This window comes from Myotis yumanensis, unplaced genomic scaffold (assembly GCF_028538775.1).
Source record: "Myotis yumanensis isolate MYYU_CA2020_CCGP unplaced genomic scaffold, mMyoYum1.0.hap1 SCAF_10, whole genome shotgun sequence".
NCBI lineage: Eukaryota > Metazoa > Chordata > Mammalia > Chiroptera > Vespertilionidae > Myotis > Myotis yumanensis.
The window spans coordinates 31,129,840-31,154,319 of record NW_027223761.1 but is presented as its reverse complement, the minus strand read 5'-3'; the positions used below and the strand labels follow the sequence as shown (position 1 = coordinate 31,154,319).

Genomic DNA, 24,480 nt, shown 5'->3' with positions numbered 1-24,480 from the left:
ACAGCCTGGAAGTTCCTTGTGCCAAGCTTATCCCTCCAGGAGGGCCCCTGTGTGTGGCCCTTTAAGCCACAAAGGGGCAACCACAAGCTCCCAAATTAAAAGAATCGCTGAGAATCAGGAAAGAGGCTTAAAAAGAGGAGCCCAGATGATCCAATCACTGGAAAGGAGGCCCTGAAAAAAGGCTTGCTGACATGTTCTGAAGAAAAGACTACCAAGGAGGCTTAGCATCTTCCAAACAAGCGTGAAGTTATTAGATCAAATGTCATTACAATCTGATACAATTACAATGAAAACCTCTAAGCAGCAGTCGCCTACCTAGTTACCACATTAAGGCCCGAATACAGCCAAGGAAGGGCACTGTCTCTTGAAGACCTCTGAAATGACAGGCAGTATGTGTAGTGGGCAGAGGCACCGCATCTGGGGCCAGACGACCTGGATTCAAATCGCAACTCCGTCACTCACTGGCTGTGTGACTTTTGGCAAGACTCTTAACCTCTCTGTGCCTCAGTATCCATGATAATAATGGTATCTTCCTCAGAGGACTGTTGTGGAAATTAAATTCATATATGTGAAGCACTTAGAAAAGTACCTGGTAATAAACAGTAAGGGCTATAAATATGAGCTATAAAATGATAACAGTATTATCATTCATGAAAAAGCCAACTCTTGGAGAAGAACCAAGATGGCGGCATAAGTTAACGCCGGAGCTTGCTGCCTCGAACAACCACTTCAAAAATACAACTAAAAGACGGAACGGACATCACCCAGAACCACAGGAAGGCTGGCTGAGGAGAGATTCTACAACTAGAAGTAAAGAGAAATCCATACCGAGAATCAGAGGAGGCGCAGTGCAGAGGTGAAATACTAAGGTGCGGAGGTGCGTGTGGAGTGGGCCGGTGGCAGAGGGCGCGATTGTTGTTTTCAATCGGGAGGGAGATTCAGACTCTGAGCTCCAGATCCGGGCGAGTCTCTAGGGACCCAGACTCAAACGGGAGAAGCGGGAAGGCAGCTTCCTCTCCGAGCTTTGGAGCGGTTGCAGAGCTGCTGGGGACGGAACCGAGAGCAGCCATAACTGCTCGCCCCGCCCACCCTGGAGATCCCCGGGGACCCGCCCTGCCCAAGCCCTGCACAGAGGCATTTGCCGGACAGCCTTAGGCAAAGGCTGGATTAGCACTGCCCTAGAGATTCACCACAGAAGCTCTCCCACTGCAGACACAGCTGACTCTCATAGCCAGTTAGCCTGGAGGTCAATTCACCCCCAGTATTGCTGACAACAATCAAGGCTTAACTACAACAAGACTGCGCACAAAGACCACAAGGGGGTGCACCAAGAAAGCATAAAAAATGCGGAGACAAAAAAACATGACAGAAATGGAGGATATAGAGCTAAAAAACGCACTTTTGAGGGCTTTCAATAATTTGCTAAAAACTGCCAATAAACTTGAGGAGAGCCTCAAGAAATCTAATGAAACCCTCGATATTGTGATAAAGAACCAACTAGAAATTAAGCATTCACTGACTGAAATAAAGAATATTATACAGACACCCAACAGCAGACCAGAGGAGTGCAAGAATCAAGTCAAAGATTTGAAATGCGAAGAAGCGAAAAACACCCAACCGGAAAAGCAAAATGAAAAAAGAATCCAAAAATACGAAGATAGTGTAAGGAGCCTCTGGGACAGTTTCAAACGCACCAACATCAGAATTATAGGGGTACCAGAAAATGAGAGACAGCAAGATATTGAAAACCTATTTGAAGAAATAATGACAGAAAACTTCCCCCACCTGGTGAAAGAAATGGACTTACAGGTCCAAGAAGCGCAGAGAACCCCAAACAAAAGGAATCCAAAGAGGACCACACCAAGGCACATCATAATTAAAACACCAAGAGCAAAAGACAAAAAGAGAATCTTAAAAGCAGCAAGAGAAAGAGACTCAATTACCTACAAGGGAATACCCATATAACTGTCAGCTGATTTCTCAACAGAAACTTTGCAGGCCAGAAGGGAGTGGCAAGAAATATTCAAAGTGAGGAATACCAAGAACCTACAACCAAGATTACTTTATCCAGCAAAGCTATCATTCAGAATTGAAGGTCAGATAAAGCGCTTCACAGATAAGGAAAAGCTAAAGGGGTTCATCACCGCCAAACCAGTATTATATGAAATGCTGAAAGGTATCCTTTAAGAAGAGGAAGAAGAAGAAAAAGGTAAAGATGCAAATTTTGAACAACAAACATGCATCTATCAACAAGTGAATCTAAGAATCAAGTGAATAAATAATCTGATATACAGAATGAACTGGTGATTATAATAGAATCAGGGGCATAGAAAGGGAATGGACTGACTATTCTTGGGGGGGGAAAGGGGAGTGGGAGATGCGGGAAGAGACTGGACAAAAATCGTGCACCTATGGATGAGGTCAGTGGGTGGGGAGTGAGGGCGGAGGGTGGGGCGGGAACTGGGAGGAGGGGAGTTGGGGGGGGGAAAGAGGAACAAATGTAATATGAACAATAAAGATTTAATTTAAAAATAAAATAAAATAAAATAAAAGCCAACTCTTAGACTCTAAGAGGCAGATTACGTCATTTAATGTTAAAGATGAAATTCCAGATCCTGAAACAAAGGTTGCTGGAAAATCTCTTTCCTGGAAAATTGTGACTGGGCTGAAATTGGCCTGCCTATCACTTTTACTCATGGACCTGATGCCTGCCTTTGGCAGCCACGCAATAAATGTACCCCACTTCCACCAGCCAGCCCTTCTTGAAGACTTGCAGCCCATCCTCCTTCATCCTCTCTCCTACAGACTAAACACGCTAGGGCCAGGATTTCTAGGCCACTCACCATAATGGTCCCCCTCCTCAAGGGAACCTCAATTGCTCAGCATCCTCTTGAAATTTATTACCTAGAGCACAGTGTTTATGGCTTGGCATATCCTTGGAGCTCTGTAACTTGAAATGAACAAATGAAGTAGTCTACAAGAACTACTCTCCCCTTTCTCTATACATTGTACTTTTCCTTATGCTGCCTGGGTTTATATTGGCTCCTCCAACAGAGATTTCTACATGCCTATCAGCTTGGGTGTGCAGGGGTGTCCCCGGGAACAAGGCTGAAGGACCCATTGAGTGACAATGAATTTGGTTCTGACAATGAACTCGGCAGCATAACAGAAAACACTCTAGTCCAGAGGTTCTCAACCTGTGGGTCGCGACCCCTTTGGCGGTCGAACGACCCTTTCACAGGGGTTGCCTAAGACCATCCTGCATATCAGATATTTACATTACGATTCATAACAGTAGCAACATTACAGTTATGAAGTAGCAACAAAAATAATTTTATGGTTGGGTCACAACATGAGGAACTGTATTTAAAGGGCCAGAAGGTTGAGAACCACTGCTCTAGTCATGTAGTAAACACTCTAGTCATGCAGCAAAAGAAGCTTGTCAGTGACAGATTTGAAAGGTCCGACTTCCCTTAATAAATCTTGACTGTGGATTGAGTGTATTCATTAGTGCTGACCAACAAATATTTCTTCCCAGGTGCATGGTAGAAATGCACTTCCCTGCCCCTTTGAAGTTAGGAGTGGTCATGTGACTTGCTTTAGCCAATGAAATGTGAGTGAAAGAGCCAGTGCACAAGTCACTAAAGTTCCCTTTGGTGATCATGAAGCACAGAGATGGAGCCTCCCTCAGTAAAGGTGACAATTTAGGTTTCTTTCTCAGTAAAAGTGAGAATAAACCTTGACTCTTTTAAGTCACTGAGATTTTGTTTCATATTGTTACCATAGCAGACCCTACCCTATCCTGACTAATTCTGTATTACTGACACAGTAACTAGAATACTCAGACCTTATGTCCTCTGGATCCACCAAATCATAGCTTTCACATTTCTCTTCTCCATGCTTCTAATATGCAAGATGAAAAAGCACCTTTTAGTGGGCATGCACCTGCTACACCAAGCAGCCCAGGTGAGCTCCACCTGCCAACAGTAGGGGAGATGTATTATCTGTTCACATCAGCAATACTCTAAAGGAAGTCACAATGGAAACCTTTTTTTTCTTCCCATAGGAAAAGAAACTGTTTGTCTGATTCAAAGCCCTCTAAGATGATCACTGCTGCCCAGAGAATGAGGGGTATGTGGGGTAGACTTAAGGATGAATGAAAGAATCTGGGACTAATTTAGGAGGGATGAAAACCTGAATCAGAATCACCTGAAGGCTTGTTAAAACTCATGTTCCAGGGTCCTACTCCAGAGTCTCTGATTCAGGAAGTCTGGGGTGGGCTCAAGAATTTGCCTGTCTGTGTAACAAGTTCTGGTTCAGAGACCACACTTTGAAAACCACTGCTCTAGAAGGATTCCCACCAAGAAACCAGGGTGAAGGCTTTGCAAGTGGAGCAATGTGGCCTTCTTCTCTTTGAAGAAGAAGAAGAAAAGAGCCAATTTTCCTTTTCCACTCAACATAATCCGAGAGCTGATGTGTGAAGGACATAAATGATCCTCACCTTTCTTTCCTCCCCACATAACACACTACACAACAAAATCAAGCTCCCGTGTAAAAGATTATAACAGTCATCTTATTCGTTGGCACTTTTTTAAAATGGTTTCATGCCTCACTGGCCCTCCAGAGCTCCACCAGGAAGTAAATCCGAGTGTGTTTCAGGAGGAAACCATTTAGAATGGGCTGCAGCCTTCGTCTCCAACCTTATCTCCACACTCCTCTTCCCAAACCTCCACTACACATCAAATTCTCTCACCCTCTGACCCCACCAAGACTGGTCACACTTCCCTCCGCTGCGAACCACCCTCATACACGTGCACACTGATCCTTACTTATCTAAATCCTCCCCCTTCCTCCTGTTTAGGGCCAGACACTTCAAGAAAGTCTTCCCCCTCTTTCATCCCCACCACAGACAATCCGTCACCACGTCCTGTCAATGTTACCTCCCGAGTATCTCCAGAATCCATCCGGTGCTCTTCAGTTTCCACTCTAACTCAGCTGGTACAGACCCCTCTCTACACTCTCCCTCTCTGCCCTCAAGGGCTTTGCCCAGGCTGTTCACCTGGACTGGTCAGGTCTCAATTTAAACAACATACCTTCCCAGGATGGAGAGGCCTTCCATGATCCCTAAGCCAGGTTAGAACCGTCTTTTATCAACTCCCTTTGAACCCTTTGTTTCCTCTGTCATGAACAGTGGTCACATTTGTGATCTTCTGTTTGATTATCTACCTTCCCTATTCAGCCGTAAGTTCTTCACAGACAGGACCACATGTGCCTTACGTGCTGCTGTAACTGCAGAGTCTGGCACAGCCCCTGACACAATGCGGGCATTCAGTAAGTACTTCATGAGTAAGTGCAGGGATCACCACATCAGCGCATAGGAATCCTCCCTTCCTCTCAATGCCCAAAGCACTTTCTGCCTCCTTGAAGGAGTGTCTGGCCACACCGGTGCACCCCCACCACTCCAGATAAACAAGTACTCCTTATGACAGCCCGGAAATAGACTACAGCGGAACAGTGACCCTTGAAAAGAACATCTTTTCCTTGGAAACTGAAAGGAATTGAGATTAGCTACAGAGATATTTTGGTAGAATAAAAGAGGCTACCTTCTCAGAAGTAATCGGGGGACAAAGTCTTTGTTAACAAGAGGAAGAGGAGGTATGTGTGACAGAAGTATTCAGTGATAAAAGTCTGCATTTTTCCAGAAGTTGGTAACTTCCCAATTTAAGCATTCTGATGGATTCCCTATCCAGACCTTTAATAATGACAGGTGCCCATGTCTCCAGGATGCCTAAGAAAGGGGGCTGAACCCAATGACCTCTCAAGAGCTTCTGACCTCCAGGGTTCTATAAACAAATTCATTCCAAGCTGGAATTCGTAGAATCCACATTTGGGCTGTCTTTACACAGCAATTCTTTCTCAAATTAGAAGACAAGATAGTCTTTATCTTCCACTCATTCTCTAATAGTAGTAATGCTTTCAAAGTCAGGCCCCAACCCCACAGTTTGGCCATTATGTCCCCTAGGCCACCAGCAAGAAAATAATTTGGCAAGCAGCATCTGACTAGGGCAAGGTTAGACCTGACTAAAGAGATCAAGCTAGAATGACATCTGGCTTTTCTACTTCTAGCCGTGCAACTTTGGGCAAGTGACTGTTTCTTTGAGTCTCAGTGTCTTCATCTCTAAACAACGATGATGACCTACTCCTCAGGATTACCGCAGTAAATGAGGTATGCAGGTAAAATCCCCAGCACAGAGTAAACATGCAAGGAATTACTGTAATTATAGATTTCTAATTTTAAAAGTTCTGTAAAATAATTATTCTATGCTGAAAATACTAGAGAGATAAAATGATGTTTGGACTTTGCTTCAAAAGATTCTCGGGGGAGAGGGGTATATAGATGAAATAAAACCAGCCATGCTTTGAAAATTATTGAAGATGAGCAATGAATACATTGGATTTATTACTGTATCTCTCTACTTTTGTATATGTTTGAAATTTTCCATAAGAGAAAGTTTATATGTGTAAGTATCAAGGAAGGGAAATGCTGTAAAATGTGAATACTGATAATTTTTTTAAAGATCATATTTGGTCTAGGTCAGTGGTTGGCAAACTGGGGCTCGCGAGCCACATGCGGCTCTTTGGCCCCTTGAGTGTGGCTCTTCCACAAAATACCACATGTGGGCGCGCACGTACAGTGCGATTGAAACTTCGTGGCCCATGGGCAGAAGTCGGTATTTTGTGGAAGAGCCACACTCAAGGGGCCAAAGAGTCGCATGTAGCTCATGAGCCGCAGTTTGCCAACCACTGGTCTAGGTGATTGAACAAAAGAAAAATAAATTGAAGGGAAAAAAACACATAAAGCCAACATCTCTATTAGTTTCTCAAAGGAAGAATTGTTTTCTTCGAACAGAACGGCCTCAGATGAGAAGGGAACACAGCCATTTGCACGGGGTCTCTGCCTTCATGTTTGGTTGAAGAACCCATCCTGCTTGGGCTGCGCGGGCCTTTTAGGTAGACGGCCCTGCGTGGCAGACCCATCTCTGAGCTCCCCAGAGGCCCTGCTGAGATGGGACTAAGGAACAAGAAAGTTCCTGTGTTGGGAAAAGCAAGCATGAGCTCAAAATGTCCAGGGACAATGGGTGTCCCCGTCCTCCTCTCTTCTAAGCCCTGGCTTTGGGCTCTTTCTTGAGGCTTCCTATAGAGGCTGGTTCAGTTCGGTCTGAGGATGTATTTAAGGTATTTTCACACCAGATGAACGTGTTAGATGTCACTTGAGGAAAAGAACTGGTTCAAGGGAAAGAGAGCTTTTAAGGGGCTCTGACAATACCAACCACAGACATCCCCATGCCATCTCCCCCTTCCACCTCTTCCCACTGAGAGAAGTCCAGAGACTGCAGAACAAAATTCTCCCATTTCACCAACCACTCCGTGCCCCTCCAGCTGAGAGAGAAAATAGTCCAACAAGCTTTGTTTTGAGCAAATGCCTTTAAGCTCCCAAGCTCTGCCCGGGAAAGAGAATATTTGAAGTACTTACTCTTCTTGAAGAATAAAGTCACTGTTTTCTGGAGAAAACTGCCCACTCACAGGATGCCTGAACGCTGTGGTCTGCTGGTTATGGCTAAAGAGAAAGAAAAGGAGATAATGAAGGAAAAGTCATATGAATGAAAAGGATTACAGACACAACAACAGGTCAGGAATGTGTGAGGACCCCTGATCATCACAGGCACCTACCTCCCAGGGTGAGAAAGTGGGCCTTTCTGCTGAGAGGCACTGAATCTTTTACAACCCAGCTGTATTCATAAGCCAAGAACTTCCAGCTGAGCCCTAGCCAGGTACCTCAGTTGGTTACAGCACCGTCCCAATACACCAAGATTGCGGGTTTGATCCCCAGTCAGGGCACATACAAGAATCAACCGATGAATGCATAAATAAGTGGAACAACAAAGCTATGTTCCCCTCCCTCCCTCCCTAAAATCAATTAATAAATAAAAATGCTTTAAAAGAAAAAAAAAAAAAGAACTTCCAGCTCAGGTGCTAGAGGCCACCTACGACGCAGGGATTTTAATTCTAGGAATGTCTTGGCTCCAGGAGAGCGCTGCATCTTAGAGAGGCATTCCACGAAGCACCAACTCCAACAAACAGAGCCGCTTAGCAAAAAGTTGCTTTAAGACGGCACGAGCTAAAACAAGAATGAAGGAAAGCAGGCGGGCGGCCCTTCCAAAACCCATGAACCAGGGAAAGAATTCTAAGAATTAACCACCCACCCAGAAAATAAAACCAACTATCTTCTTAAAATTCTTCTCCCTACTACAGAATGTCTTCACGTCAGTGATGGATATAAATGTATGGGCATGTCTCTGCAACATGACCTGCACGATTTGAACACTGCAGAGTTCCCACCACCCTTTTGAAGTTAGGAGGGATCAGCTTCCACGCCAAGCTGACAGGCACAACCAAAGTGTGTAGGTGTTTTGTGTATCCACAAAGGCTGCCTGGTTCTTTGAAAGGAAGGAGGAGCTGGCTCTAGAGACTGCTGGTTTGTTCCCTGAATAAACTAACCTAACCTCCTTTTTAAAAGAATATGACCTGTTTGAAAATGTTTTCCCCAGTCACAAATCAATCCTTTGACAAATTTTAGAAAATATAGACAGAAAGAAGGTCACCCATGATCTCACCACCTAGACATATACCTTTGTATGTGCTCCTTCCTAGCTTTTTAATTTTTTTCCTTCTATTAAAAAAAGCTATGATTTTACTGTATTTAGAAATCTGTATTCTGCTTTTATCACATCCTATGAACACAAAAATTTTCCTATGTCATTAAGACTTCTTCATTTGAAACAGCTGAATAATAGTCTCATCATACGGATATAATTTTTTCTCATATCACCAACTGTTCAAAAACTATTTCCTGGCCGTGTGTGTGCCAGGCTCTGCTTTAGACGCTGGAGACACAGAGTGGACAAGAGAGACCTTACCCAACAGCGCTTACGCTCTAGAAAGATGAACATTCTTCTAACGCTGGACATTTCAGGCACCCTCCCCGCCCCACTGTTATAATAAACTAGAGGCCCGGTGCATGAAATTCATGCACAGGGGGTGGGGAGGGCGGTCCTCAGCCCGGCCTGCACCCTTTCGCAATCTGGGACCTCTCAGAGGATGTCCGACGGCCAGTTTAGGCCCCATCCCAACTCTCACAATCCAGGACCACTGGCTCCTAACTGCTCACCTGCCTGCCTGCCTGATTACCCCTAACCACTCTGCCTGCCTGCCTAATCACTCCTAACTGCTCGCCTGTCTGCCTGATTGCCCCTAACTACCTCTGCCTCGTCCCCCACCACGGTGGTTTTGTCCGGAAGGACATCCGGAAGGTCGTTCGGCCGTCCGCTCTATTAGCATATTACGCTTTTATTATTATAGATACATCTTTGAGGATAGGCTTTTTCTGCAATTCAAATGATTTCCTTGGCTTAAAGTCCCAGAGGTAAGATGACCAGAGCATGGTCATTTTTTAAGACTCCTAACACAGATGGTTAACATGTTTTCACTGTCAGAGTCCATCCATCATCTCAGTTTGTTGGTATTAAAGTGTTAGCCTCACCTCCAAATTGCGCACTGAGCCAACCCAGAAACTAGTAGATTTAAATGAGGATAGCATAAAGGTTTATAAAGAAAAAAATCTCTAGGCCTACAAAGTTTTTCTTACTCTTCCCTGAAGCCTGGTCAGAGCAGCCTGGTGTCTGGGGTAAGCTGGCACTGAGGCTAGAACAGCCTGACTCCCAATAAGCCAAATGTGCAGCAGGCAGAGCCAGGTTTTTCCCTGGTCCCAGCACCCTCTCACCCCTCCCAACCACTGCCAGCCTCAGACTCCCAGCTCCTGGTTCTAGGCAAGTTCTATATGCCCTCATTTGGCAGGCAGCATTCTGGTCTTTCCAAGACATGAGCATCTGGATAAGGGTGGGAAGCAGGCTCCCTTAACACCTGTTTCAGAAATCCTTGTACCACGTTCAAGGGTTGAGCTTTATTTACACCCAGCTCCTTCAAGAGAGGCATCTCCATTCACCAGGGAATCTGGAAACACAAGCTCTAATCTAAGTCTGCCTCCTTTCCACCTGCAGGAGAAAAAGGCCCTGCTCATAGTAGGAATAACAATAAAGCAACACCCTTACCACTATCCACTCTCATTGCTTAAGGGTTCTCCAGTCCTAAAGCCTTTCCTTACACATCTCAGCTAGTAACACCGGCCACCCCATCTTATGAATGAGGAAAGGGCTCAGAGAGGTTAAGTGACTTGTTTAAGATAACTCCATCAATCAGTGACAAGACTGGGACATGAGTCCAGGTCTTCTAGTTCTAAATGGCATTCTCTTTGCATGATAACCTGCTGTCCCCTTCCCTTAGGGGCCTGTGGGGCTGGAAGCTTCCTGGCTGGTAACAGAAATCCCTAAAGACAAGGCAACAGAAAAATAGCACCATCCACTGCTCTCCCTGCCCCTCCTCGCTCCCTCTCTCCCTCCTTTACTCCCTGTCTCTCCTGTGCCAGGGCCAGGGTCTGACTGACAACACCAACGTGACTCTCAGTAACCCCCAAACAGCCTCTGGTCCTATCACAAGGTCAAGTGGGTGGAATCAGGCAAAGAGCGAATCTTCGATGTGCTTGGAGCAGCATCCAGCATCAGCAACCACTTCACATACTAGTACACCACACAACCTTAGTAGCAACTCCTGGGCTCCCCACACCCAATCTGTACAAGCTTGACAAAGCCCAGAGTCTTGGGTAAGTAAATCCTGAGCTGAATGGCGTAGGCACTAAGATGAAGTTTACTGGTACATTCTAACATTAGAAGAAAGGTAGTTTTTAAAAGTGGACAAAAACACAGCTGTCATTGCACCAAATATAGAGGTAGCTTCCTAAAGTTTCCTCCCTAATATGAATGCTGCCCTTTTTGCCAAAAAAAGGTATTAACCACAGCATCATTAACATCATTTCCTGCATTTACATGAAGCCTTAAGTGTAGTCACATTTGTCACCGCATTGGACCCTCCCAAGTACCCACTGAGTTAGGCAAAGCAGGCATTTTTATCCCCATGTTACACAATAGGAAACAGGATTCGGGTTATAGGATGGTATTGAACACTAAATTTAAAGGAAAAAGAGACTCATATATTGAGAAAAGAGATGAACCAAAGTAATGCCTCCGAAATACTGTTTAACATTTGATCATGTCCGATCAGACTCACCCAACTTGCTAATGGCAAAGCTTCTGGTTCAGCATTTTTAGAGCAAAGGAGGAAATTTAGGTCCTTAGGCTGTTTTATTTCATTTAATCTTCCCAAGTACCCTGTCGGGCAGGCTGAGTCTCATCACACCACGCCACGGGTGAGGAAAGGGAGGCCCGAAAAGGGTAGATGACTTGCCCACAAGGACAGTCAACTCCTGCGTTCCTGCATCTCGGTCAGCCTCCTCCTGATCTCTTTCTGCTACTCCGGATTCACCCTTACCAAACCAAGGCTGCCTATTAAACGCTGGAGCCCTCCACCCATCTGGAGATTGCCAAGTGTTCTCACCTTTCCTGCTGTCTCCCCACCCCTTACCCCAAAAGCACCCCTCCTGCTCATTTCCTGATTTTCTAAAACTCATGTAGGATCTCATGTACTATAACCCTGTTGCAGGACATATTTAGCAGGCACAGACAAATCCCCCGAAATACCTGTTCTTAAACCTGAATTGCCACCTTGCTCCTTGGTAGTGATGGAGATGGCCCGGCTAGAAGCCAGGCGGCTGGTCTCAGGGAGCACAGAAACTCTCTCTCCTCCATACAAGGGCTCCAGTTTCTCTTTAGGCCCCTGAGAAAGTAACTTGGCAAATGAGGCCAAACATAGCCCTAGCCTTTATCCCACTCTTCTCCCAGGAACAGCCCCTCCATGCTGAACAGCAGCCAGTCTTGCCTGGAAGAGGACCAGGTAGCAGGGATGAAGGTGGCAGGGAAGGATGATCCCCGAGAAGGCAGGCCACAGGTAACCATCCACATAAATCAGCACGTCGTCACAGGCCCTGGACTGGGAAGGGCTAGGGTTAGGCCCTAAAGAAGCCCGACAGCAAACACAAAAGAGAAGAGAGTGAGGACCAGGGAGAAGTGGAGACCGGCTTGAGCTCAATGTAAGGAAGAGCCCACCTGCAGCCACAGACAGGACTAGTCCAAATGCACATGGGTCCTGTAGTTTCTTGCAACGTTTTTGCAAGACTGGTTTTCCATGAATATAGATTTTGACTACAAGGTGAGCAGGGACTCTGGTTGGTTAAGCCTAAAGGTTCTAATTCCTTAGCATGGCAATTTTGGGGGCATGGCAAGAAGCCGTGGAGTTATGTGAACGGTGCTGGGGAATGGAGGTCAGAGTCCCCTGGTGAATCTGGCTTTCTGACAGCGGTGGTATTGGTACGCTGAGAGTGCGGCAAAGCTTTAGCTCTCACCGGGCCCATGTTATAAAGAGAAGAAAGGGTTTCAGATATAAGAAAAGCATCCGGCCTCAAGCCTCAGGAAGAACTCTATCAAGGCTCTTCCCATTGGCGTGCTCGGCAGCATGTGCCACTCTGGACCTCCTGGCTCCTCAGTGTGGCTCCCAGAATATTGCAGAAGAGTCACCACTGAAGCTACTTTCAGCACTGCCTCCAGGCTAGTTAAGGCACTTACTATCTTTGTTCCAAATCCCAGTGACTCAAGAAAACCAAGGATTCTGGGTAACTTGATGTACTCTTAAGTCCCAAAATCAGTAACTGAAACTCCAAGAACAAAACGAATTGCCTCCCCATCTTCTTCCGTTTCCACTTGGGCTACAGAGTCAAGAGATACAGCAGCCAACAGTTGAAACAGCTTTCCACATTTCTTAAGCTCCTTTTGTTTTATTTTACTTAACACTTTTACAAAATTGCTTGTTTAGTGCAGTGTCAGCGGGGTCATGTGGCATTTCCTGAGAATCTTACCCAAGCGGTCTTTGGAACTCACACTATTTTGAAAATGTCAAGATTTTCAACAGCTCGCTGCACACGGGAGTTAACTCTGACAGGCCCTTCTTCCAGAAGCATGGGAATCAGGCCTTGATGAGCCAACATATGGTCCCCATACTCTCTCCAAGTGGAAACACAATGCTAACTAGCCTCCTTCAATATCTGCCCTGAGCAACAAGTCAGCCCAGAGCCTTGGGGTTAGAAGATCTGGGCTCAAACCAGAGCAAGCCGCTTCACCTCTCAGCCTCAGTGCTTCCATTTGCAAATAAAGAATAAAAATATCTGCCCGGCCGGCGTGGCTCAGTGGTTGAGCATTAACTTATGAACCAGGAGGTCACAGTTCCATTCCTGGTCAGGACACAGGCCCGGGTTGCAGGCTCAATCCCCAGTGTGAGGCGTGTAGGAGGCAGCTGATTAATGATTCTCTCTCATCATTGATATTTCTCTCTCTCTCTCTCTCTCTCTCTCTCCCTCTCCCTTCTTCTCTGAAATCAATAAATATATATTTTTTAAAAAGAATAATATCCTCCTAAAAGGTTGTTGTCAGGATAAAATGAGGAAATATACATTAAAGAGCCTCACACAATGCCTGACATACAGAAGGTATGCAATGAACATTTGCTAAACCTGACTGTACCTTGGTTATGGTGATGACTACTGGTGTCTAAATTTTAACAGGGCAAAAATAGAATGAGCCTCCTCTCCCCACTCCCGCCAAACCTAATACTCCTCCTCCAGGCGTCCTTATTTCCGTTAACAGCACCAGTCCAAGCTTTTTACCTTGGCTTAGAACAGCAGTTCTCAGCCTGTGGGTCGCAACCCCTTTGGGGGTCAAACGACCCTTTCACAGGGGTCGCCTAAAACCATCGGAAAACACATATATAATTACATATTGTTTTTGTGATTAATCACTATGCTTTAATTTATAACAATGAAATTGGGTGTCACCACAACATGAGGAACTGTATTAAAGGGTCGCGGCATTAGGAAGGTTGAGAACCACTGGCTTAGAAGATCCTAGATGACTTGACCCCTGCCTAGCTCCACCTCTTATTGTACCGCTCTCCTCCTTCCCCAGTCACACTGGCCTCCTTTCTGCTCCTTGAATGCCAAGTTCTTTCCTACTTAGCAACCTTTGTAGCAGCTGCTGTCCTTTCAGCCTGGATGCTCTTTCCTCCCCTCTCATGACTGGTTCCTTGTCATTCAGACCTCAGCAGAATCATCACCATCTCAGAGCCCTTCCCAACCACCCTCTGAAGTAGGCTCCCAGTCATGTCACAGCACATCACCCTACTTTAATTATTACTAACTGTTATTTTTCTTACTTATAAATGTTTTTGCTATTAACAGTCTCCCTGACTAATGTGTGGTCCCGGAAAGCCAGGACCTTGTCTGTCTTTTCACTGCTATCATCAGTCTATAGCAGCGGGTAGCACTATTATAACTGTTGAATGAATGAATGAGAAATGACTAAGGAGACTCCCACCTTAAAGTGAGGCCATGCCTCCAAATAGGCTCGCTAACCCTACAAAAGTCTGGACTCAGGTAACAAAGAGACAAGAACCTAAAAGGTCAGAAGCCACAGAAGGCAGTGGCTTTCTGCTCTGACTGCCAGAGGAAGGAACAAGGAGACACTGACATGCCAAGAACGCTTCGTCCTTGGCTCTCTCCCAACTGTTACAATATAATTTGGAGAAATTAGCCCTCCTCTGCAACATCCCCCACCTCTGCCAGGGAAAGCTAGTACCCTCGGAGAGAATCAAAGAACGGAATGCAAACACCAGAGCGGAAATTACTGAGTGATTAAAAACACATACGAGGATAATACAAACATTACCTGGATCTCCCTTTGGTGAACTGGGAGAGTATTTGGTGTGAAACCTACAATTTGGTGACTGATTATATACTCTCTCATAATGCTCTCTACTTATTTCAGGTGTGTTTGTTCTCCTCGCCTCTCCCCTATCTCCAGCAAGATCCTAAGTGCCCGGAGGGCCGGGAGCAGTCCTTCCCTTGTTTCTCCTGTCTCTCCTGCAGCACAGAGCAGTGATACCATGGAGCAGGCACTTGAACTCCTTTATCTCAACAGCCAGAGCACAAACACACATGGCCTTCAGGGAGAGGCTGTGCAGAACCCATCTCATTTTCTGATGTCAGCAGCCCCGACCTATCAGATTCCTCAGAGAGAGCGGGTGAAGCAGGGGCCCACGGGCCCTGATAAAGGGTCCTACACGCAGGCTGAGACTCCACCAGACCAAGGAAGAGCCTTCCCCTCTCCCACCACACCTGACTCAGTCGCACACCCAACTAGGCAGAGACACTGAAATCCAGCCAAACCCCAGACCCACCACCTGGAGGGCCAGTTTGTAACTGTTCTCCTCACCCAGAGGTGCCAAAAGGGGCAGAGCCTGGCACAGACGGGGGCGTAAGAGAGTCGCAAAATTAACTAAGATAATGTAAAGCTCTCACATCTTGCACAGAGGGAAGTTCTGTCCTTTCCAGACTCTGAATTCAACAGACAGAAGTCATCAGCATGACTGAGAAAGCCCTCCATTGCATTAGGCTCTCCAGGTGTTTTCAGATCCACTCTATGGCCAACAAAGTTCCTAAATCACCCCTCCTGACCAGTGACCATGCTGCAAACCCGTCTGCTTCCCGAGTTCCCACATGGGGCCCCGGTACTTAGGGTTGCTACTTGCTAATAGGATGTTTTAATTATGGCTTCATAGGATCTCAATAATCACAAAAAGATTAAAGGCAAACGCCTGATAGAATGAGGAAATCAAACCCAGATAGCCTCCCCTTTCCTAATTCTCTTTTATAGATGTGTCAGGGAAGCAACGCAATAGGAGCTGAGGTACAGCTTAATTACTACCAAACCAGTCCCAGCCCCCTAAGGGGGTGCTGGGAGGAGTAGCCTCCCTGTGTCTTGGTTTCCTCATCTGTCCAAGGAGGGGTTAGTCTCCCCATGTGGAGAGGCCACTGGAGGCCTGCAGAGCATGAACCCCCAGACCAGTCAGTCATAGAGACCGGAGTTCAAATCCCCGCTCTGCCATGCACTGGCTGTGCACGACCCTGAAGGCGTTAGTGATCTTTCTGAGGGTTGGTTTCTTTATCTGAAAAAAAGAGAAGACCACTGCAACCTGACAAGATTGCTGTGAAGAGTGCCGATAATGTGTCTGGCCTACAGCAAACACTCCATCTTCAGTGCCTGTTAGATTTTTCTTGTGCTAGCTCTAAAACTCTTCTCTAATCGAGTTGTTTTATCTTCTTCCACATTGCCAGCTCCAGTATCATTAGCCCTCCACAGAACAGCAGCTCAAGAACACATTCTTCCTTTTGAGTTAAGGCACCACACAAGCCTCCTGTTTAAACTTCTATTTAAAGAACAAGCCTGCCAGGCAAAGTAGTTTAAGATCAAGAGGCGCCTTCCTTCAGCCACACTTCTGTCCCTCGCTGGGTTGAGGCCCATGGTCCAGAAAGTGTGGCCCAAGAAGAAAAGCCTTCCACCAGGCTGTGCTCAGCTAGGAACGCACACCCTAGAGAAGTTTTAGAACTGCACAGGAAGCATGTTCGATCTCAGAGAACACCCAGTTTTATGCTTCTGTTTGATACTCTCCAGTAAGTGAGGTTCGTTAAGTGTAAAGTGAGAAGGCTGGACCAGGCAGGCGATCTTCTAGCTACAACGTCTGAAGGTGCTGAGGTTCATCTCAGGCTCCTGCCAGAGCCACAGACCGAGATGTAACAGCCCTGCACATACGTGAAAACACAAAGGAGCCAGGCGGGCAGCTGTCCTCCCCAATGTCACTTGCCAACAGAATATCCTTTGTAACGACATCAGGGAGGTGCAGCTAATGATACTTTTGTCCTACTTATTCCCAATTAAAGCAGATTATTGTTTTTTAACTGTAGGCACTCCCAACTAAAGCCATTGAAAACTCCCTTTCTCTCCGTCATGACTCGGGTTTTCATGAATCGGACTACATCGCAGCAAACCGAATCCTTAAGAAACCAGTACAGGACTAACCTGCTCTCCTGTTCTCGCTGGGGAAGGCAGCAGACACACTCTTTCCTTGAGCTTCATGTTGGCCCGATGAAAACCCCAGTCCAGGTCAGACATGGGGGGAGGACCTGGGCATCTGCAGAGGTAAAGCGCGAGCTCCCAGTCCACCTGCTTGCTTTCGATTTCGGTTCTGGAGCAGCTGCCTCCCAAGGTGTTACAAATCTAGCAGCCACTTGCTCCTACTCATTCATTCTATTTCCTCCCCGCCCCTGATGCAAAATCTGGCAACGGTGCAGGAACACAGTTCCAGCTCTGAGTCACCACCCCGCCGTGGCCCAGCGGAGCGCTGCTGGGGGTGAACTGCGAGGCAGGTGCTGTGTGTCTCCAGCCTTGATTCTTCTGTTCTTTGAGGCTCGGGTTGGCTGTCCCTCTAGAAATAGGACATAAGGAACACCCTCCCCTAACAAGCTCTGGAGTCAGAAGGAATTGCTCTGTTCTGCCACACTGGCTGAAATCGACCCCACGGCAGAGCCTTTGATGGAGAAATGATGGCTCCCGTATCACTACAGGTGTAGCCCCCTTTTCGAAAGGTCAAGCTACACCTCTCACTTTCATGAAAGACCGACATTAATGAGTACCTGTTTTTGCTAACTGAAAGAAATCCGAAGAGGATGGTCGCTTCTACGGAAAAAGGTGAGAAGCAAAAATAGCACTCAGCATTTGTTTTGCAGGCAGCTGCTGCAAAGGCAGCACACGCCCCACGTGAAAACCTGTGCTTTATCTCGACTTATATTGTGCATTACTGCCTTTACTATATGGTAGTGCTATTTTAGGTTTTATGAGTTATTTGGTATGATTTGATAAGTTTTTTTGGGGGGGGTCTTGGTACACCCCCAAAATTTTCCACATGAATTAATGGTAATTACTTCGCTTTACGCTATTTCATCTTACGAAAGGTTTCATAAGAAAGCTCTACTTTCAGAGAGCAGGGGAAACCTGTATTTCACACAGCGAGGGCCAGGAAGGGTTGAGCAGTTAAAAGCCACTGTACCTACTCGCCCTCGTAACAATCTATGGCTCTTTGTGACTGTTTGGGATGATTAACATCCAATCAGCATCGATTTAACCCTGTGGCTCTCATTCCCAGAAAAGGCCTGGAAAAGAGAAAGTGAGAGGGATCAGAAGGTGAAACTAAGAAACCAAAATGCCTTTACTGCCTGTGGCTTTATCCCCACAGCCTAACATCAACACTGTGGTTCTTTGCAACATAGGTCTAGATGCAAGCACCCCGCAGATTTCACAGCTACGTTCCAGTGCTTACGTAGTGCCTGGCACACAGCAGGTGCTCAATAAATATTTGTTGAATGAAAAAAACAATACAGGCAAATTTTATTGAGTCTACTTGGAATGACAGGTTTACTAAAACCTGTACCAGCATTTTTTTTCCCTTTTAGAAATCTCCACATCTTTCATAACTCCTACTACTGCCTGTAGTGAGTGTTCTACCAGTCTCTAAATGCTCAGATGACTTGCTGTGAAACTAATAAAGCTCAGGTTCTAAGGCCCCTCACTTTCACAAGCCCCGTCTAAGGCCTCAGGAAGGGCCCTAGCAATGCGTTGGCATACCTTCTGCAATTTTATACATTTTAAAAGGAGTCCTCCCAAGACATATAAACGTCAAGCGCCACAAAATATAGATCTGCCATAGCAAAATGATCACGCGCCATCCTGACACGTCAGCCGAACAACACTTGTTTTAGCCACGGAGGAGATATCCCCAGCCTGCAAACACATCCTCTTCAATCACAAGCCCATTGCTGTAAAGACTGGAGTAGGGTTGAGAACACAAACTCCATTCGTCCAACATGTAGTCAGCCCTATTATGGGCTTAATACTCAGTGCTTTGGGGTAAAACAATGTTTAGAACATAATTATCCCCACTGAACAGGAACTTACAACCCAGACTAGACCAGTGGTTCTCAACCTTGGCTGCACATTAGAATCACTTAGGAATCTTTTTAAAATCCTGATTTCTGGGCCTCATCCTCCGGGAATTCTGTTTCTTTGTTACTAATGTTGTGGTCCCACCCCATAACAAAGAAACAGAATTTCCGGAGGATGAGGCCCAGAAATCAGGATTTTAAAAAGATTCCCAGGTGATTCTAATGTGCAGCCAAGGTTGAGAACCACTGGACTAGATGGACATGGCCATATACAGATACAAATAAATATGTATTTTACATATTGAACATAAATACAGGGGTGGGCAAAAGTAAGTTTACAGTCGTGAGTACGCAAATCAGAGTTTATTCTTGTATTATTATTTATTGTATTATTTTCCATATGAACAAGTGTAAACCTACCTTTGCCCACCCCTGTAATATCAATATACATAACTACAGATCAGAAGAGGTGTCATAATAGAAAAGTAAAGCAAGGCACACCTACTTGCTGAGTATCAATCTGTTAGCTACCACAACCCTAGAAGGTATATCATTTTACCTTCATTTACAAACAAGGGCATTGAGGCCCAAAGGAGTCAAGTGCCTTCCCAAGGTCACATAACCAGTAAGTGGCAAGGTCAGAATTCACGCCAAGATCTGCCTGACTCCAAAGTGTGGGCTTGTTTATAGTGACTACACTTCAGCCAGTGGCCAGTTGCCCTACAGAACCTCCAAAATGTCTGGGGAGACGTGCTGGTTTCAGGGGTACGGGAACCACATTTTGCACCAGCAGAGGTCGGAAGCTTCCAAAGCCCACACGCCTGGGAGTGGAGGAACAGAAAGTGCCATGAGCTTACTCATCAGGTGTATAAGCATTACCTTTGTTCACCAAGCAACACCCTAGCAGAAATGGATGACAGCTACCCAGGAGCCAGAAGAGGCCACGTGAGAGGGTGAGAGGGTCCCACCCTGTGGCCCTGCCTCCAAACTTCCTTGTCCCTGCTGCCGAGTCAGTCATGCTGGGGCACAGCTCCCAGTCCACTGTCTCCGTCACACACCCGTTCTGGCTCCTACAGCCTCCTTATCTCTCACCACCTCCCTATACCCTTGGCTCCTGCCATACTTAATTATTCACAAGTCCCCAACTCACCCTGTCTTCCTACCTCTGGGCTTGGGCTCCTGCCATCCTTTTTCCTAATGAAGTCTGCCCGCCCAGCCAGTGTGGCTCAGTGGTTGAGTGTTGATCCATGAACCAAGAGGTCACCAGTTCGATTCTCAGTGGGGGTACATGCCCGGGTTGTGGACTCAGTCCCCAGAAGGGGGCATGCGATCAATGTTTCTCTCTCATCGATGTTTCTATCTCTCTATCCCTCTCCCTTTCTCTCTCTCTAAAATCAATAAATAAAATATTTTAAAAGTAATTTAAAAATTCTGCTCAGCCTTCAAGGCCCCTTCTCTTCCCAGTGGTCCTTCCCGATCACTCCAGGCTGCTCTGCTTTTCTTTGTCCTCTTACACTCAGCATGGAAGGCTTACACTCTTCATACAGCAACACTTCCCACCAACTCTTTTCATTTTACCTCCCAAAAACGAAGCACTACGTGTTATAGGAGGGCACAAACTAAGAAAGCAGAAGCTCCTTTCTTGCCTCCAATTCAGTGTCCATCTCAGAGGCAATGCCTTTATGTTTCTTGTGAAATTTTTACACATTTAAAATTTTATCTATACATCTTTTTGAAAAAAAATTATTTAAGTAAAACAAAAATATATATTATTCTACCACTTGCTTGTTACTTTACATATCTTAGATTCTTCCACGTCTGTATGCAAGGATGAACATAGCAGCCTCCTGCACACAGCTCTGCCAGGACCCCCAGACCAGACCAACCAGAGGGAGATGACCTAGGAGACCATCCCAGGTACTAATCTTCACCAACATGTGTCAGAGATTTCAAATTGATATACTGGGGGGGGGGGGGGGGGGGGGGGGGGGGCGGTATTTGAGCCAAAGTTTAATAATAGGAAAAGTTCGTATAAAAATCCAGCATATCTTGGAAAAATGAAAACTGTGGCAACACTGGGACCCCAGGAGAGGTGGAATGGCACCTTCAGTTCACCTCAGTCCCCACCGCTCCCTACTGCTTCCCACCGGCGAGGGTGTACGCCTCGTGCTATTTATCATCACACCTGCCTTTCTGATTTTCTTACCGAAGAGAAATTTCTTTGCATCACGATCTCAATCAGAATTGGGAAAACAAAAGATAAACAGAGTGAGCTGCGCATTCCAAAAACAAAGTGGAGATCATAAACACAGTCAGCTTTTCTGTACAGACATCTGAGTTTGCAACCGCTGTCTTATACCAACACCATCTTTTAAAAATAACTGCTTGTGATAGGTATTCAGGAAGATTCTTTAAAAAGCCCACAAGTACCAGATGATCAGACCTGAATGATATTGTATTATTCCCCCCACCCCCCGCAACAATGACATAGGACATAGTATATTCATTCACTGATGTAACAACTATTTGAGAGCCAACCAGACGCCAATCACTAGTGTCTTGCACTGCCTACGTAACCAAGAGGGTGGAGGATGTTCAACAGCATAGTCTCTATATCCTGTCAAAGGTCAACAAAAGGACAGAGTTTTTTCAGATTTTCAGATTCGTGAATGAGAATCTGCTTTCTTAGTCAAGAGCATAAATTCTCAGTTTATTAAGCCAACTTGAGATCTGCCATCAACTTGAGACCTTTCACCGTAAAGGGTAGCCCTTGCTTTCCAGAAACCAGAGGATTAAGAGTTTCAGAGCTAAAAATGGCACAGAGCTCACCTCACCCAATCTCTGTGTTTTACAGACGAGGAAACCAAGGTCTGGGAAGGTTAGAGAATTGCTCACAGTCATAGTTATTACCAACCATAAATTAATGCTAATTCCTGGAAACAAGGATCATGAAATAAATCATACATTGTTTTAAAACTAATTTCCTGACTTAAACAAAATCCATTTCCTAGTGACTAATTTCCACTAACAAACATGAAAAATATATTTTAGAGCCGGGAATTTTTTTTGTCCAGTCAAAACACCTTGCACAGAATTCCAGGGCTGTTGGTCTGGATTCATGTGGCATATGAAACACACATGGGGGAGAAGGCCATTTGAAGAGAGCGGCAAAGACTGGACAGGTGCATCTACAAGACAAGGACTCCCAAGAATTGCCAGAAACTACCAGAAACAAAGAGAAGGGCATGGAATGGACTCTCCCTCAGAGCTTCCAAAGGAGCCAACCCGGCCAGCACTTTAATGTCAGACTTCCAGCCTCCAGAACGATCAGAGGACACGTTTCCATTGTTTTAAACCACCAGGCTTGTGGTAACTTGTTCTGGCAGCTCCAGGAAATAACATAGAATCTGTATTAGTTTAGTGGCATTGATGTATTACAAACCCAATTAGTCAAAAGTGTAGAAAAGCTGTCACCAAGCTAGTAGGACCTTGGGACTCACTTAATAGTAATATAAGGTCCAAAAGAAGGGAGGTAAAAAAAAAAAAGGTCTATTTTGAACTGATCAGACCCCATCCAAATACTGTGTTCACCTCTGGTGACCACACCTACAGGCCAGAGTGGAAGCTGGAACACATCTAAGAGAGACAAGCACCAACTGTGAAGGGCACCAATGGGTCAAACCTCGTCACGGAAAGAACTGGAGTTTCCTGGCCTGAAGGCTCAGGGCACATGACCACCGTTATCATTTCAGAAGGGCTATCACGAGGAAGAGAACTTTGACTTGTTCCCTGAGGTCCAAGATGGCAGAACTAGAATCAGTAGGTCAAGTCACTAGGAGACATTTTCAAAGAATTATGTGTCAACAATGCCACAGCCAGAGTGGCCTCTGAACATCAGACTGGCTGGCTGCCTCCTGTTGGTGGAAGTTTTCAAGCTCAGGCCAGAAAACTATTTGGCAAGATGTTGCTAAAGAACGAACACAAACCCCAGGCCTGAAGTCTGCTCTGTGATTCTATTAAGCCATGAAACACACCATTTAGCAGTTAAGTGAGTCAAGAGATTTCTGAAACACCCCTGTATTAGGAGATATCTTGGTGGGAAAACAACAAAACAAGGCCCCGTACAGAGCTACGACTTAGAACCGATGCCCCTCTCCCAGGAACCTGGCCGCAGGAGCAGGTGGTCAGCCCCATAGTAGAGGCTGGGTTAGGTCCCTTAAGGCCTTTCTCGCAGGAAGTTTACACAGTACCTATGTGAAGCCTTTTCTTTTAGACATGCAGCTTTGATAGTCCAGTGTGACCGATCTCCATTAACAAAACACTGGGTCCATTTTCTGAGTACCTGCCATTGGGAGTATCTGCTTGAAGTGCTTGCACATACTACCTCAAAAGTCACTTCAACACTGCGAGGGATTATCATCTGAGGGAACTGTGGGTAAGAGGGGTTAAGCCATTTGTCCAAGGCCATACATTTCCGAAGGATTTAGGATTCCCGTTGGAATCCAAGTCCAGAAGCCAAACTCTTTTCTTGCATCATGATGTCTCCTGTGCACTTCAGGAATTTAATCTGTTCCAGGTCAGTATCAATACCAGGCCCACTGGAAAGCAAACAGGTGGCTTTCCCTCTCTGGGCCTCAGTCCCCTCATCTGTAAAATGGGAAAAGGTTGGAGATGATGAGCACAGGGAGCCCTTCCAGCTCTGACACGGGGAGCTGCTCAACTAGGTTCATTTTCTCCACGTCACCTGCACACTGGTAGGGCTGAGAAAGTGGTGACAGGGGAGGGGGGCATTCTCTAGTACGAACCACAGGGGAGACCACAACCAGTAACTTTCCCTGTGCTGCCTCGAGGTCCGAGCAGTCATGGAAGGAGGAAACCAAGACCAGGCACAAAGTCGGCTGCAGGCGCTCACTCACAGGTGTGCAGTGTAGAATGACCCACATAAATCCTGACATTTAGCACTTCACTCCATAAACCAGGCTGTGCTGTAAAGTATCAGCACGCAGATCTGAGGGCGAGCGCTGCCAGAGCCCGGGGGACAGCGAGAGGAACTCAAGCTCAGGGTCTTTGTTTGGAAAAGATCGGGCTGTCAGTGGGGTGTGAGAGGTAAAGCAGCCCGGCCACATTCCAGGGGGAGGAGCCTCCTGCAGCTGCTCCCACAGCCTGGGTGCTAGCCCTGCTGCTTCCTCACACACCCGCTCAGGACCTGCTATTTCCCAACTGCCCCGCTGAGGGTATTCTAACAATATTAACCAACCAACCGCACAGGGGCACTGGCCCCGCATCCCTCACGACCTGGGAAGAGGTCCACCCCACCTTCAGTGCTGGGGTGGGAGAGGACATCCGGGCAGGGAGGGGCGCTCTCTGCCTATCTCACTTCTAGTAAAGGGTGAAGTGAGATGACTTCGGAAACCCCCTCCCAAGCCCATTTCCTTCTCAATTTCCTACTGATGCCCATTCCGGAAGGGAGCCCAGGTTGAGGAGCACACCAGGAAGAAAGTGCCTGGACCGCAGGACCCTGAGTGCCC

General features: G+C 46.2%; 1 protein-coding gene across 3 annotated transcripts in view; it reads right to left on the bottom strand.

The window, feature by feature from the left end:
* PLEKHA7 (pleckstrin homology domain containing A7) overlaps positions 1–24,480 on the bottom strand; it is a 203,080-nt gene that overhangs the window by 76,419 nt on the left and 102,181 nt on the right. For all 3 annotated transcript variants that reach the window (XM_070428234.1, XM_070428236.1, XM_070428235.1), the window contains exon 4: positions 7,535–7,618. In XM_070428234.1, the coding sequence (XP_070284335.1) occupies positions 7,535–7,618 (84 nt within the window). The remainder of the gene's footprint in view (positions 1–7,534; positions 7,619–24,480) is intronic.